The following is a 15,509-nucleotide window of genomic DNA, read 5'->3' as shown; positions in this document are numbered from 1 at the left end:
TTCATACATTTCTAAATGTCCTATAATTGCAAACAAAATATTTAATTTGCAGGTTAAATGTTTAGTTTCAGAACTAAATATTTAGCTTGTAAATGAAATATTTAGCTCCACAATAAATATGTGACTTACAAACTACAGATTTAGCTTTCAGATCATTTACTTAGGAAGCTAAATATTTAGTTAGCAAACTTAATATTTACCTCCATCTATTTAGTTTGACTACATTAGTTAAAAAATATTTATTTCTAAAATAAACATTTAATTGTACATAATTAATTTAGATCAAAACTAAATTAATTTATTAATTTAGCTTGAACATTAAAGGTGGTGGAAGTTAAATATTTAGTTAGAAATTAAATAATTATTTAAGAAACAAAATATTTAGATCCAAGCTAAATATTTAGTTTACAAACTAAATAAGCTAAATATTTAGTTTGCAATTTTTTTTATAGCTTGCCGTTTATTAGCAAACTAATTTGCACATTAGCTAATTAACTAACATTCAGTTTGGACCTAAACATTTAGTTTGCAAGTTAAATATTTTGTTTGTAACTATGACATTTGTAAATGTAAATGGTTAACGTACGACTGAAAAATTAAAACATATTTACTTTTCTCTCTCAGGCTAACTGAACCAAAACATTGCAGAGCGGTTCAGTCAGAGCGGAGCGGTTCAGTCCAGAGCGGAGCGGTTCGGTCGGAGCGGAGCGGTTCGGTCGGAGCGGTTCAGTCAGAGCAGAGCGGTTCAGTCCAGAGCGGAGTGGTTCGGTCGGAGCGGAGCGGTTCGGTCGGAGCGGTTCAGTCAGAGTAGAGCGGTTCAGTCCAGAGCAGAGTGGTTCGGTCGGAGCGGAGCGGTTCGGTCGGAGCGGAGCGGTTCGGTCGGAGCGGAGCGGTTCGGTCGGAGCGGTTAAGTCAGAGCGGAGCGGTTTGGTCGGAGCGGTTCAGTCAGAGCGGAGCGGTTCAGTCCAGAGCGGAGCGGTTCAGTCCAGAGCGGAGCAGTTCAGTCCAGAGCGGAGCGGTTCAGTCCAGAGCGGAGCGGTTCGGTCGGAGCGGTTAAGTCAGAGCGGAGCGGTTTGGTCGGAGCGGTTCAGTCAGAGCGGAGCGGTTCAGTCCAGAGCGGAGCGGTTCAGTCGGAACGGTTCAGTTGACCGCAAACCACTAAAAATGCAAAATGAAAAATATCCAAGAACAAAAATCACTTAAAACCTGTTGAAATAATAAATAATAAAAACATCTGCAGGTTGCAGTAAAATTAAAGCCATTGTTGACACAAACGAAGCCATGTTTGCTGTTTCCCACAACAAGGAGCTAAATATACATTCACACCACACTTTTCAGATTGTTTTCTGTGAATTATTGTTGCAATTGATGCATGATCCTCCTTCCAGTTCATAATTATTTTCCATAGTGTGTTGGTTTATCACATAAACTAGTTAAATACATCAGAGCTTGTTTGACAAAATGGGGGAAAAGTTTTAAGGGTGTGAATATTAACTACAGATGTTACAGAAATGTGACAGAAAGGACCAACAGACCGAAAAACTGACCTTTAAACTCCTGTGATTTAAGCTTTTTGTAGTTTTTAATGCACGTCGCTGGGTTTTTATTTGAATTTCTGATGTTTTTTTTATTTATTTATGTAATTGCCCAGTTTTTTCTGCGCATAAGACAAAGTTATTTTTACTAACAGGCCAGCAAAAATCCCAGAGTGGAAAATGTGGGTTTGCTGCTCACAGTTTCTAAATGTCACAGAAAAAATTTGTTTTTTTCTTCCTTCAGATTTCCAGAGCACAACATTTAAAATCTCAGACCAAAGAATAGCTGCTCCATCTGTCAGAGAAATGTAAAACAATGGCTTCATTATGCAGGCTTAAATATTTCAGCGTGGCAAAATAAAAACCTCTCATGCTGCCACTCTGAGCGTTATCAGCTCAGATGTCTTATTAATATCTGCGAGTGCTGAGAGTGAGGCTTGGCCTGGCTCCTAATTTCCATAGAAATCATGAACTATTTTATCTGTGCATGCAAATCATTACTGCTGCTGCAACCAGATAATTTCACCTGCTGCTTCCTTCATGTTTCATCCAGGAGTCGAGCAGTTCAGGAAAAACCGCCAGTAAATCCAAAACAATGTGGCCAGAAGACGAGTTTACATAAATAATCAAGAACCATTTTTAGCTGAAATATGATCATAAATCTGTTGGTTTCCCTTTACTTCATATTATTATTATTTTCTTTGTTTAGTGTAAAATATAAATATAGCTAGAATTGATTGGAAGGCGATAAAAGCATGAAAGTTTGCACAAATGCTTTTCAGATGGTACTTAAGATTAGAGGTACAGAAAATGGTAACGATCGTCTGCTGAGAAATCATTTTATTGTATTGATTAACTGTTTACAGTCCTATTTTGAAGATGAAGAGGTTTCTGTTACCCTGCGCTCTATTTTAAAAGCAACGTCTCAGTTTTTGTTGCTTTTCTGAGTAATTTTGACCTCACCTGCTTCGTTTGCTCACACCCTGCATCTCCTGCTGCTCTGGTCTGACAAAACGAAGCAGGAGAGTCGTTCACATTGCACCTTCACCTGTTTCCATGGCAAACATGTTCAGGCAATGTGGTTAAAAAAAAAGAAATCAATGACAGGACGTGTAGCTTCCCTCTGAGTCTGTAGATGTGCTTGTGCTCTGCATGGCTGCCAGGTTATTAGGCCTTTTCACATGTGGGATCAAAAGAGACTCGGATGAGTCACAGAAAATCTGACGAAGCACAAACTGCTGCCACAAGCTTAGTCCTTAAAAAATAAAACCCCAATTCTCTGTGCCACATATCATCCCTCTGTGCTCTGCCACCTCTACAGGATCCGTTTTATTCGCTCCATTTAGGGTCGTCACAGCAATTTCACAGGAAATAAGGAGCAAAGACACATTTAGGACTTTAACTGTCCTTCATTTAAGAAAAACAACCTCTGCTGTCCAGGCGCTCACCATCTCTACTGTCATTCTGCGTGACATTTCCCCGCAGCCAGTGTGTGGCCTTGCGTCTCACTGCTGCCCCCTAAAGGCGTGTAGCTGCATTACACCCAGGAGCAGGATTCTGGCAGATTTTCCAGATGACATTGAGGAGGCAGGAGGAGATATTTACAACGGAGGATCAGGGCCACTGCAGAAAGAGAAAAAGAGGAGTGGACGTCCAATAAATAGCTCAGAAAGTTTCTAGAAAAAACTGGGAAATTTCTGAGTTTCAAAAGTCAAAAATCTTTTGAACTCAGAAATGTCCATGTTCTTTTTTTTTTTCTTTAGAATTTGACTATTTGAAAATTTCGGCGGGGAGGTTTAGCGCAAATTTTCAACTTTTTAAACTCAGACATTTCCAAGTTTTTTCTACAAAATTTCTGACATTTATCTCAAAATTTCTGAGTTGTTTCTGGCATTTTTAAAAATTATTTTTCAAGCTCAGATATTTCTGTTTTTTTTATCTAGAAAATGTTTTAGATTCATTTAACTTTTTCCTAGAAAAGTTTAATCTTTTCAAACTCAGAAATTTCTTTTATAGAAAATTTTCAAGATTGATCTAAAAATTTGCATAAATTTACTCTTCCTTTGTTTCTTTCTAACTACAAGGAAAGAGATATTTATACATCGTCATAATATATATATTTACATAATATATTTGTGGTTTTTGCAAGAAAGGACGTTACTTCCAGCTTGTTGATGCATTAGTCTATAGATCTGTTAGCTTAACGCAGAAGAAAAAACTAATCCAGCTGTAAATTATTTAGAAAATGTTATATTTCTTGTAGTACTTTTGCCAAACTGTATTTGTTGATTGTTCCTGAATGTTTTATGTTAAAGATGTTAAATAAATCTTCACGGTTTCTTTGTTTACCTAGCAGGTCCTTGTTGTTTGTTTTGCAGAGAGTGAGCGAGAAAGTCGGAGGAGCAGAAGGAACGAAGCTCGATGTGGACTTCACTGAAATGGAAAAGGCCTGTCTCAGCTCATTATCATTATTGTTGTTGTTTCAGGATGTTTTAATGTTTTTTTTAATCTTTTTTATGTCTTGAATGAACAAACGTTTTCCTAAATATTTCTTATTTTGCTCATAATCTCATATAGAAAAAACAAAATATGTAGAAAAAAATAAATGTAAGTTTTTACAATATGATGAGTATCATTTGCCCCCTTATAGATTTTGTTGATTTTTACTTTAATTCCTAAAGCATCAGTACATTTATCTCAGCATTTCTTCTGTCAGTATGTCGGCTGAAGTGTGTTTTCTATCTGCGAAGCGAAGCTGCGTGTTCTGACCCGTTCGGCATCGCTCCGGTTTTCTCTCCGTTTCTGTGTTTGGGTTTGCAGAGGGTGGACACCACCGCTCGAGCCGTGCTGGACATCATGACAAAAACCACCGAGTATCTGCAGCCAAACCCAGGTGACACACACAGCTGCACCGCTTTAATGATAAAATATGATTTATTAACATGACTGTGTGTATCCAGACAGACACAAATATTTTATTTTACAAACCGCGCTGGCACATTGTCTGAATCCTTGATGATAATCCTTAAATTTCAGTTAAAATGGAGGCTTCCTTCCAGTCCAAAACTTTAGACCCGGCTCCGTTCAGGAGGTTAACTGTGAAAAGTTTATTTTTACAAGATATAATTTTTTTTGTCTGTAACACAAAGTATTTCTGTCCTGGAACAAAAAATGCTAGCTGATGACCAATAAACAAAAAATGTTTATTGGTTTAATTTTTATAAAGTATTAATAATTAGTTTTAGTTACAGTAAATTCTTAGTAAAGTTTTAAAATGACCTAAACAAGAAACATGAAGTCAGAAGAGTAAGACCTTAGAAAAAGTTCACATATTTGTTTAATAAATCATGCTTTGTACTTAGGAACATGATTAAATCTAAACTTTTACAAAACATGAGTTTTACAAATGGCCTCAGTGAAAATACATTTAGAAATATTAAATATAAAACAGAAATAAACTTGCAGTTTTTATCATTTCATTGAGGATAAAAACTTTAGTTGAATCCCACCACCAATATTTTAACATAAACTTATTATCTGTTTTTATTATATTATGTGTGACATGTTAGCTTAAAATTAGGAAATATATCAATGAGAGCCAATTTTATTTCATAATTAATAATGTCATAATAACAAATTTTCTGGACAATCAATTGCCCCAGAAGTTATTGTGGTAAACTTTAATATTGTTTTTAAGTAACATTATTGCGACAAGTCGATTCGTATGCGTTGATATTTGAAAATATTCTAGTTTTATATTACAAAAGCAGCAGTGGCAGTGTAGTAAACATCCTAATCAAGTCCTGTTTGTCAATTTATATACACCACCTATATTTTTAGTTGCCGATTGATCCGATGGAAGGTCAAATATTTAAAAAGTTTAAAAGACATCAGCACTATGGCTGTAACAGTTGGTCAAACAGCCCACGGTATTTAGATTTCCTCTGATTTATTGCGTTTTGTCGTTGTTGACCAGCGACCAGAGCCAAGATGAGCATGATGAGCTCAATGTCCCGTATCCGGGGTCAGGAGAAGGGGCCGGGCTACACGCAGACCGAGGCCATCCTGGGAGAGTCCATGCAGCGGTTCGGCCGGGAGCTCGGAGAGGACTCCAACTTTGGTGAGGCTGTGGGCCTTGAAGCTAAAAAAACACAGAATCACTCCTCTGAAAATGAAAGCTGGGTTTTAAACCTGACGTTTGTGGCTGCAGGTCTGGTTCTGAACGACGTTGGAGAGGCCATGCGTGAGCTGGGTGAGGTCAAAGACGCTCTGGACATGGAGGTGAAGCAGAACTTCATCGACCCGATGCAGAACCTTCATGAAAAAGACCTCAAAGAGATCCAGGTGGAGTGTTTTATTCACCGCAGCTGCAGTTCGAGTTGGGCTGGAGTCTGTCTGCTCACTGTCAGTTTGACCTTGGCAGCATCACCTGAAGAAGCTGGAAGGTCGGCGTCTGGACTTTGACTACAAGAAGAAGCGCCAGGCCAAAGTGACGGAGGACGAGCTCAAAGCAGCGCTGGAGAAGTTCGACGACTCCAAGGAAGTCGCAGAGCAGAGCATGTTCAACCTGCTGGAGAGTGACGTAAGTCTCACACATTCACGGCCGGCCCAAAGTGGCACGGGGCCCTGGGCAGAATCTGATTGGGGTCCCTGGTCCTGCTGAAATCATCACCACCACCAACAGCAATTCAGTGGAATCTGGGTTGAGTTTAAATGGCCGAATCTAAAGTCAAACACAAATAATTGGTTTTTATCTGCTGCATCTCAGCCTGTTTCTTTGCAGCTATATTAGTAATATTTCTGTGCTGAAAGCATCTAATTTAATCAAACATTATTCCAATTCTTAATAAACAAACAAAAATCTTCAGTGAACATTTACTGAGCATCTGTGTTGGTTTCTCCATCAGATCGAACAGGTGAGCCAGCTGGCGGCGCTGGTCCATGCTCAGCTGCAGTACCACACCCGGTCCGCTGAGATCCTCACACAGCTCTCCAGCAAGATCGACGAACGGTCAGTACCAGCGCCTCAGAGTTTCACCCGGTCTAACAGAAACCAACACTAAAGAACGACGGACGTTAAACGTTTGAGCCGCAACCTGCTGAAACCAAATGTTTTGTTTTCTGCCAGGATAAGAGATACCGCCGTCAAACCGAGGAAAGAGTTCGTACCGAAGCCTCGTACGTCTCTGGACTTCAGCATCAGTGAGAACCACAATGGAGGGCTCCACGGCGCTCGCTCTCCAGGTGAGGCTCTGCCAGCCGCCAGGACACATAAAATCCTCATTCGACATCAAGGAACATTTCTGGACTTTTACTTCTTCATTGTCAATTTTCTGCCAGTCTTTCAGACCTCTTTTAAAAATATTTGTATTATTAATTTTCAAGTCAAAACAGTCAATGCAAAACCACAAAATCTTACCAAATAATTTTGGTCCAGTTTCTACTGTAAATATCTTAGAACACTTGAAATAAGAAAAGCTACCTTATAAGTACAGTTTCTGCAAAATATAGCAGCTTGTTTTAAGTCAATATTTCCTTAATATTGATGAAAAAGTTCCTAGTTATGCTGGCAGATTATTTCACTTATAACAACATATTTCTGCCATGCTCTAAGTGAAATAATCTGCCAGAGCTTTTTCATCAATATTAAGAAATTATTGACTTAAAACAACCTGCTATAACTTGCTGAAACGTTAGGCAAGATATTAGCAGTAGAAACTAGACCAAAAATATTTTTGAAGATTTTGTGTTTTTGCAGTGTATCTCTCACCTCCTTTTAGGGTTTTGAATAAGTAAAAATAATATATTTTGTTTCCCTTTTTCCATTATTGGTAAATAAAAAAATAATAAAAAACAAATGAGAAAAAAATTAACTAAATTATTTCCGGTTCCATCTTTTGTATAATTGTAAGATATTGACTTTTAATTTATATTTACTAGTTTTACAAACAATACAGTAACATTCCAGTTATAACATATAGTCAAAAATATATTTACATAGTGTATAAAAATATCACTAACAGATGCAAACATGGAGTAAAGGGTGAGAGGAGCTGCAAACACGTGAGTGAATGAATGAATGAATGAATGAATGAATGAATGAATGAATGAATGATGCAAACTCCAAAACACACACACACACACAAACTAATCCAACAGAAAAACTCAAATAAGAACTGATGCAATCAAATGAAAAGCTGCAAACACAGAAAATAGAAGCAAAAGGGAAAATTATGGAAATACTAAGAGAAACAGCAAATATTAAACGTTGCAAATTTGCTCCACTAAATCCAAAGTTGGAAATCCTCCAGTCCACTAGGGGGAGTCTGGACTAGGTAACATTACCTACGTAAATATGCTGCTGTTGTTTAACACTGTAAAAGACAGGAAGTATAACACACCTTTCCTTTCCTTTCCTCTGGAAATCCTGCTAAATGACGTGACATCCTATCTTTACTGATTGTCTGGTCCCATATGATTTGGTGATTGGCTCCCCCTAGTGGTCTGGAGCACTTCTGTTTTCTGTAATGAGTTTGAAGCATCTGTTGTAGCTGCTGTTTTTCATTTTTGCGTCTATTTCCTGCAATTACAGCACTTTGTCTGCAGTTACAGCCTTTTTTGTTTGCATTTGTTTTAATTTTTTTTGCTTTTATATATTTTGGAATTTGCGTCATTCATGTGTTTGCAGCTTGTTTTGGCGTTTTCTGCGTGTTTCCCTCTCTCACCATAATTAGAATCACCAAAATGGTTTTTGTCTGCAAAAATTATATGAGAAAGATTTTTTAATGTTTTATATCCGCTAAGATCACTACATCTTTAAGCAGCATGGGAAGCCCAGGTGATGATGTCAGAGCTGGGTTAACCCTTTTGGCATTTAGCAAACCTACAACTGCAAGGGTTTAGTAAGGCAGTGAGAGAAAAAAGTTAAAAAATCTTATCTACTTCCAGCTGTGGCTAATAGAAGCTAACATCATCCATCATTCTACATAAAACCAATTAAATATATTTAAAAAATTAATTAATACATTTTTAAAGTTCTGTAGCATTTATCAAACTCCTCATTTTCTCTTTTCCTTTATGATTCTGTTTTTCCTGCAGGTGCCAGGTCTCCAGGTGAGCCAGGTCAAACTTGTTCCCACATCTCTGTTCTAATCAGTTCATTTTCTCAACATTTCTTCCATTTTCACTGAAAATTCATCAGTGCGTCTGCCTCCTCCATTCCCTGAACCCCTTTACTCCCTCGTGCTGTTTCTCCTTTTTCCCCCGTTGCAGCCAGGTCTCCAGGTGAGACAGTTTTCTAAGACAGTTGTTGCTCTTAAGTGTTTTGAACCACCAACAGAAAATCAGGTGCCGTCTGCTCGTCCTGCAAAAGAAAACCCGATTGATAAAAGACCAGAACGTTTTCACCAGCAGACGAGCATTTGGTGTTTCTGTTTCCATGTCGACGGTTTTCTGATTTCATCCCTTTTCTTTATTTTCCCACTTCTCCGTCAGTTTGCTGTCCGGCCTCAGTTTCGCCCCACGTTCTTGTCACGTCAAACGTATCATCTCTACGTCTTTTTCCATCAGTTCATCATTTCTTCGAGCTAAAAGTTTGATTGCTTAAAAATATTTTCTCCTTTCCTCTTTGCAGCAAGATCTCCAGGTGAGAAAGAGTGGCTTGGGAAGGGATGGAAAGTTTCTCCATCACTCTTCATTTTTTCCTTCTTTGTGTCTTTGGAGGATAAATTTTTCATTTTGTTTTGTTTATTTTTTGCAGTGCAGTGCCGTTTCTTTCTGAACCTTCTTTCCTCACCAATCTTTGTTTTATTGTTTATTAGTAACTGAAATCTTTGGGAAATGTGCTCATTTCCTCTGAGTTAAATGAAATGATGCAACTCCTGCATTTATTTGCATGCAGCCAGAAAGTTTTCCCCTTTAGAGCCAAGAAATGACTCACTGGCATGAAACGGTGCTTGAACAAGTTCTTGAACTTTTCCACTTTCAGTCATGATACAACCAGAAAATTTTCAAGAACATTTTACGTGATAGACAAACACAGATTAGATCAAAACAGTGAAGCAGAATTACAAGGATGCAGTTTTTAAATATTTCTGATAATCTGAAAAGTGTGGCTTGACTTCATAGGTTTGTTCAAAGCTCAGGGTATATATTTTTTAACCTAACCCTGCTTTAAAGGGGCAGTGTTATGCAAAGTCGACTTCTCTGAGCTTTACTTCGTTATTGTGTGTAAAAAACAAACCTGAAAGAAGAGGAGTTTCTTAAAGAGACAGAGGCCAAATTTCAAGGCGTTAAATTACAAAGTCAAATTTCTTTCAAGTTATATTTGGCGTATAGAGCAGTTTTATAACTGAAGGTTACATGGTTACTAGAGTGTGCTATAAAGTGGCACTATGTACCTGGAAATCACATAATACTGCCCCTTTAAACTCCTCCAGGACTTTCTTCCTGATCTATCTGGATCCTTCTTCAGGATGCTGGTTGTTCTCTAATGTTTAGTAAAAGAACAACATGGAATGAGATTTATTCTTATTCAGAAAACCTTTATTTGCAGAAAAGCCCTTGTGGACTAGAATAAAATCAGCTTTTAATGAATATTGAATTCAATAGATGTCTAAACTGGAGGAGTAAATTACAGTATCATCATGCAAATAAATAAATTTGACAAGACAGAATGGACATATGGCAGGTTATTAATGAAGACAGCAAAGGACCGACAGATGAACCTTGCGGTACTCCTTTTTCAATGACCTTGACATCGGCGTAAAAGGGGGTAAATAAAAAAACACAGATTCCACACTTTTCACTTTTTTGGGCTACAAAATTTGTAAAAATCATTCATTTTTCTTCCAGTTCAGCATCATGCAGCACCGAGTGCTAGTTTGACATCAACTCTGAATAAAATAGGTTGTGTTTGCAGTAGTAACGTCGTAAAATATGGAAAAGTTTAAAGAAAACAGGACACTGTATCAACCCAGCAGAGTCTACTTGGTTGGTTGAAAGACTTCCAAGCCGCCCTAATTTGTTTTAAAAAACACATTGAAGGTTTCCAGATTTCCTGGGTTTCTGAGGGTCTTTCAAAGCTTTTCTTTGCTTTTCAGTCGGGATGTTTACCAACTCTATTAAAGTCTCTTTTTGTTGCTAATCCTCTCCCATAGTTTAGTAAAGTAGGTTTTTTTAGCCAACTTACTGAAGTGGGAACATCTTCTCATTGAAACTCTAAAAGTGCATTTCCCAAAATGTTGAGGTTCTGATTCAAAATCTGAGTGTGATCATAATTTCTCAAGTATTACATTTGCTGTGTTTCTTCCTCTTTTTCTCTCTTACAGCCAGGTCTCCAGGTGAGTCTTTAATGTGATCCTCATATGAAGCTTTTTAATCTCTTTGAGCCTTTTCTGATCCTTCGTTTTTCCCTTCCAGCCCCGTTGGACCAGCCCTGCTGCCGCGCTTTGTACGACTTCGACCCTGAGAACGAAGGTGAGCTAGGCTTCAAGGAGGGCGACATCATCACCCTGACCAATAAGATCGACGAGAATTGGTACGAGGGAATGCTGCAAGGCAACTCGGGCTTTTTCCCCATCAACTACGTGGATATCTTGGTGCCGCTACCCCAGTAAGACGTCAAGACTAACCAACTGTGTCTGCAATGAATCCCGGCCTCCAGTTCCAGTGTTTCCACTAACCTTTTCCCAAACATTCCTACTAACACAACCTTCACTTTTTCCGTTATGGCGTCAAAAAGCAATGACACAAAATAAATAGATGTGAAGAAGATTGACCAAAGTGCAGGGATGCACTAAATATGTGTGGAAACTTTTACTGAAATCGGTGTGGGGAAAAAAAAAAAACCCAGCATTGACGTAACTTCTTCTCTGTCTCACTTAAGGTACTTTCAAGCTTCTATAGTCATTTTTGCATTTCGTCTCTGTTGTAGTCAGCTGTCAGTCCATTATTAGTTTACTAGAACAGCTTTACTGATTCACGCTTTTTCTCAGTCTTTGTATTTTAGAAGGTAGAAGCTTTTCTCTCACGTTCAGCAGACAAGACAAACGAGTCAACATGCTTTTTGTTCAGCATGAAGCTCAAATCATTTCAACAAAAATCATGTGGTAGGTTTTTTCCTCCTTTTAATAGTGGTCACTCTCTGACATTTTCAGTCATTTTCTTAAGATATTCATGCAAAGAATGATTTGATTCAGATCAGTTTTAGCCAAAATTACAGACATGTTTGTCAGACGGTCCTTTATTTTTCACGCAGCAAAGCATTGTGGAAGGACAAACGTCTGCATGTTTGATGCAATATGGTGAAGGTTTTTACCTCTTAAGGAGTCATAACATATTAACATCTTTTATGGTTTCTCATTTTTTCACTAATCCACAAAATATATGGTTGAAGCATTAAGTCCTTAAATATATGTCCCAGTAGAAAACATAGTTCATGTATTGTGACTCAATACCTTAAAAGTCTTAAAGTGAGAGTTGGATTTTTATTGTGGGGTTCTGTAGAGTTGTCATTGGCAGTTAGTATCTTACTTGACAGTTTGGAGAACCAGTTTGGAGATTATAGCTGACAGGGTTACTAGGATTTTATTGTAAATTTAAGTTGTCTTAACACTACTTCAAAACTCCTTCACAGCAGAATAGGAAGGAAGTTTTTATAAACAATTCTACGGAGCAAGCTCATTTTTTGCTTAGCGCTTTAGCACTTTTGCTAACTTTGAAAGCTGACTTTGCTGCCCCTAAATTAACTTTTCCAGATCAATTCTAAAGTGATAATTTACTTTGCTGTTTTATAAACTCTCAGTTGAGTAAAGTTTGACATCTGTGTTGAAGTTTTGGTTTTCAAATGTAAGAATTATTCAGGTAGTTAGATGTTTATATTCCTGCTCTTATTCTGAAGTAGGGGAAGACTATTCTGTTTCCTCTTCTGTTATGCGGTGCAGCAAATGTTGTTTATTCTGCACCCAGAATGCATCACTGTACAATACAGTTTGAAATCTACTTTTGTCCTATGTAGATTAGGCTAAATCAGCACTACTTAGCAAAACTCAACAACAAAACTGAAACATGAGTGACAGGTCTCTTCCAAAGAAACACTTCCTGAATCGCAGCCGCACAGATATGTGTGTAATGACAACTTTACCCTGCTGAAGGTGATATGCCATGTTGTAAAACATGTTGTGTCAATATCTGTCTCAATATGGTTGAATTTAGCACATTATCATTAGCTTATGCTATGCTTCATGTTGGTTTATCATTAGAGAAACGAATAATTATGATCAGAGCTTTCAGGGTCTAGAATGGTTGAACTGAAGTCGAACTGTTGATGTGCGGTTAAATAGTTTCGTGACGTTTGTTTTCACAAACACATTTATTTTTTTAAAAGGTTTTATTGGCCTTTATTTGATAGTTAATTGACAGGAAAGTGGGTAATGTATTGAAAGAAGGGGAAGACGTGGCAAGGGTCGCCAGACCGGGAATTGAACCTGCGACAGCCGAGTCGAGGACCAAGGCCTCCATATGTGGGTTGTGCTTAACCCCTACGCCACCACAGCGCAACCCTCACAAACACCTTTAACAGAACACACCGAGTCAAGCTCCACCATTAGCATAAAATTCAAACTACACTTGAAAAAAAGAGAATGGAACATCAACTTAAATAAAATTGAGCCAATTTTACTTCATCTTACTTCACTTACCTTTGTTTTACATGATAATTTAGTGAACTTAATATGTTTGCCTGGATAATCTTAATTTGATTACTTTAAACAAATTTACTCCATTTTTTTAAGTTGGATTGCCTATTTTCATTTTGCAGTTTAGTGTTCGGTGCAAGCGATTCATTAATTCCACATAATAGATGGTTTAAACAACCGTTTAATGTGGAAGTGACGACAGTTTAAGATTTATGAAATGAAGTTTGCATCAATTAAATTTCTGAATCTGGGTGTTTTTTAAGATGGCAGAAATCCTCTCTGAATTGCCCATCACTCTAATCTGAAGATAAAATACTGACCTCTCAATACTGCTAGCAAAACCTCACTTTAAAAACTCCAAACTATCATTATTTAACTGTTCTTTGGAGCAATAGTTTAATCTGCAGACGCAGGCGTCGTTTTGCCTATTAGTCCAATAATTACCCTCTAGTTAACTTGTAGAAAACACTAAGAGGAGACAAAATGTGAATATTTCCAGGAGCACAAGAAAATGTGCAAATAGAGGAGTAGACTGAGAATTAATTTATATTTATTGAAGTGATAATAATAAAAGTTTTATTTTCCCATATCTCAACAGAGCGCAACGTTTGTTAAATTTAAAAAGTCACGGTTCTTTGTTTTCATCAGCTTGACGCAGCGGTGCACACATCATCTCTAAGGCTTTCTACTCTTCTACGTTGACGATGCATTAAATTTCTGCAGATGTTTTCAGCGTATTAATGTTGATGCATGTAATTTTAGGGGGAAGTGTGTGTATTTGGGTTTGCATATGGCTCATGTTCTGCACAGAAACAAGTAAAGAGAACCTCTGCTGCTAATGAGCACCGTTTCTGACAGTGTTTAGCTTAAAAACAATAATGGAGGAATCAGTTTACTACATTCAGCAGCGCTACAATAAATGATGCAAAATCAACTATATATAAAAAAGTGTTACTTTTAAGTCAAAGGGAAGCACAATTTTTTGTTGGCTGGTGAAAAATAGTGCTGCAGTTTGAAGAGGTTGTGTATTTATTCATTTTTTAAGCTAAATTATTTCCTTCTTTCTCTCTCACTTTTTTTAAAGATTTCTGTGTATCTTTGCCCTCAATGAGGACTGTACAGCTTTTTCTGTGTTTTGTTTTCACCTTGTGTGTATAGTCATGCATCTTCAGTAACGTATTTTATTTTTGTAACTGTGTCAAAAGTATTCACAAACAGTATAGATGTGTATATATATATACAGTATATAATGCAGAAGTGATGTTACAAGTTGAGAGTGAGGCGGGTGGGGTTTTCTGTGCTGCACATGATTGTCTTTGAAATATTTTCGTGTTTTGTTTGTGTTTTTGTTCTGTTCTTGCACTGGATTCTATGACTGTACGCTTGATGTAAAGATAAGAAATGTGATGAGTCAATGTAATTTATTCAAATAAATACCAAGAAATGGTTATTCCCTAACGTCTCTCCAGTCATATGTGGACCTAAGACTGTAGTCTTTATTTTTATCTGGAGAAAATACTAAGATGGCAACCAGTGAGGGATTCTTTGAAAGGAGTTAAGACTTGATAAAATCAGACAAATAAAATTTTGCATAAAAAATAAGTCAGCTATCAGCAAACACTGCACATCTGCAGAGCTTATCGTACTCGGTTGTAAACGGCATCATGGTGGAGTATTGTCATGACTTGATGAAGGTGGAGTGTTGAAAAGTGTAGGAGCTTCTTATAGAGACAGAGACCAATTTCAAGCAGTCAACTACAAAGTTACTTTTGATGTGTACAACATTTTATAACAACTAAAAGTAACAGTTACTTGATTCTGATGTAAAATAGTACTATGTGCCTGGAAAACACATAACATTTACTTTTGTAGTTAGTGGTGATTTAACCATTAGTTATTGGTTCATCTATTGATAAACACAACAATTAAAAAAAATGATTTACATAATAAATGAGCTGGAAATAATTAATGGACAATTTGTTACCGATCTGTTAGTTAATGATAAACTCCAGATCACTAATCACACAATTTTAAATTACTGGTAGATTTTGTTTTTTATATGCTTTTTTTGGATAACTACCAATCTCATCATGTGGATATTTGCCATGTGATTCGACATTCAATCAGAGTTGGGTAGTAAGTAGCTAAATGAACTAGAGTATTTTTTTGGATATTACTTTTAGGTGTAGTTGTTTTTAAGACTTTGCTGGCCTTCATTTGAAAGTAGGTAATGAAAGGTCCTGAGGCCGGGATTCAAACCTGTGACAGACTAACGCCT

At 37.2% G+C, this 15,509-nt stretch overlaps 1 protein-coding gene and 1 long non-coding RNA gene across 10 annotated transcripts in view; one reads left to right on the top strand and one right to left on the bottom strand.

Moving 5' to 3' along the window:
* The window catches only part of sh3gl2a (SH3 domain containing GRB2 like 2a, endophilin A1), a 39,545-nt gene extending 24,856 nt beyond the window's left edge, over nucleotides 1–14,689 (top strand). For 2 of the 4 annotated variants that reach the window (XR_014089231.1, XR_014089232.1), the window contains exons 2-11: nucleotides 3,914–3,982; nucleotides 4,356–4,428; nucleotides 5,512–5,655; nucleotides 5,746–5,879; nucleotides 5,959–6,117; nucleotides 6,443–6,546; nucleotides 6,664–6,779; nucleotides 8,634–8,648; nucleotides 9,169–10,876; nucleotides 10,956–11,067. Coding sequence is in view for 2 of the 4 variants with exons in the window: in XM_017305353.2 (XP_017160842.1) it covers nucleotides 3,914–3,982; nucleotides 4,356–4,428; nucleotides 5,512–5,655; nucleotides 5,746–5,879; nucleotides 5,959–6,117; nucleotides 6,443–6,546; nucleotides 6,664–6,779; nucleotides 8,634–8,648; nucleotides 8,808–8,819; nucleotides 9,169–9,180; nucleotides 10,865–10,876; nucleotides 10,956–11,152 (1,047 nt within the window). In the remaining 2 variants the exon portion in view is untranslated. Of the gene's footprint in view, nucleotides 1–3,913; nucleotides 3,983–4,355; nucleotides 4,429–5,511; nucleotides 5,656–5,745; nucleotides 5,880–5,958; nucleotides 6,118–6,442; nucleotides 6,547–6,663; nucleotides 6,780–8,633; nucleotides 8,649–8,807; nucleotides 8,820–9,168; nucleotides 10,877–10,955 lie in introns of all 4 variants that reach the window. The other 2 variants (XM_017305353.2, XM_008422889.3) reach the window with 2 other exon arrangements.
* The window catches only part of LOC103472963 (uncharacterized), a 68,607-nt gene that overhangs the window by 17,252 nt on the left and 35,846 nt on the right, over nucleotides 1–15,509 (bottom strand). For 2 of the 6 annotated variants that reach the window (XR_534952.3, XR_534957.3), the window contains exon 4: nucleotides 2,984–3,158. The exons of the other annotated variants lie outside the window; for them this stretch is intronic. This is a non-coding gene — a long non-coding RNA (uncharacterized LOC103472963). The remainder of the gene's footprint in view (nucleotides 1–2,983; nucleotides 3,159–15,509) is intronic. 6 annotated transcript variants of the gene reach the window in all.

This window comes from Poecilia reticulata, chromosome 1, assembly GCF_904066995.2.
Source record: "Poecilia reticulata chromosome 1, P_reticulata-male-v2, whole genome shotgun sequence".
NCBI lineage: Eukaryota > Metazoa > Chordata > Actinopteri > Cyprinodontiformes > Poeciliidae > Poecilia > Poecilia reticulata.
Note: the sequence above shows the minus strand (reverse complement) of the source record. Positions and strands in the feature narration are given on the sequence as shown.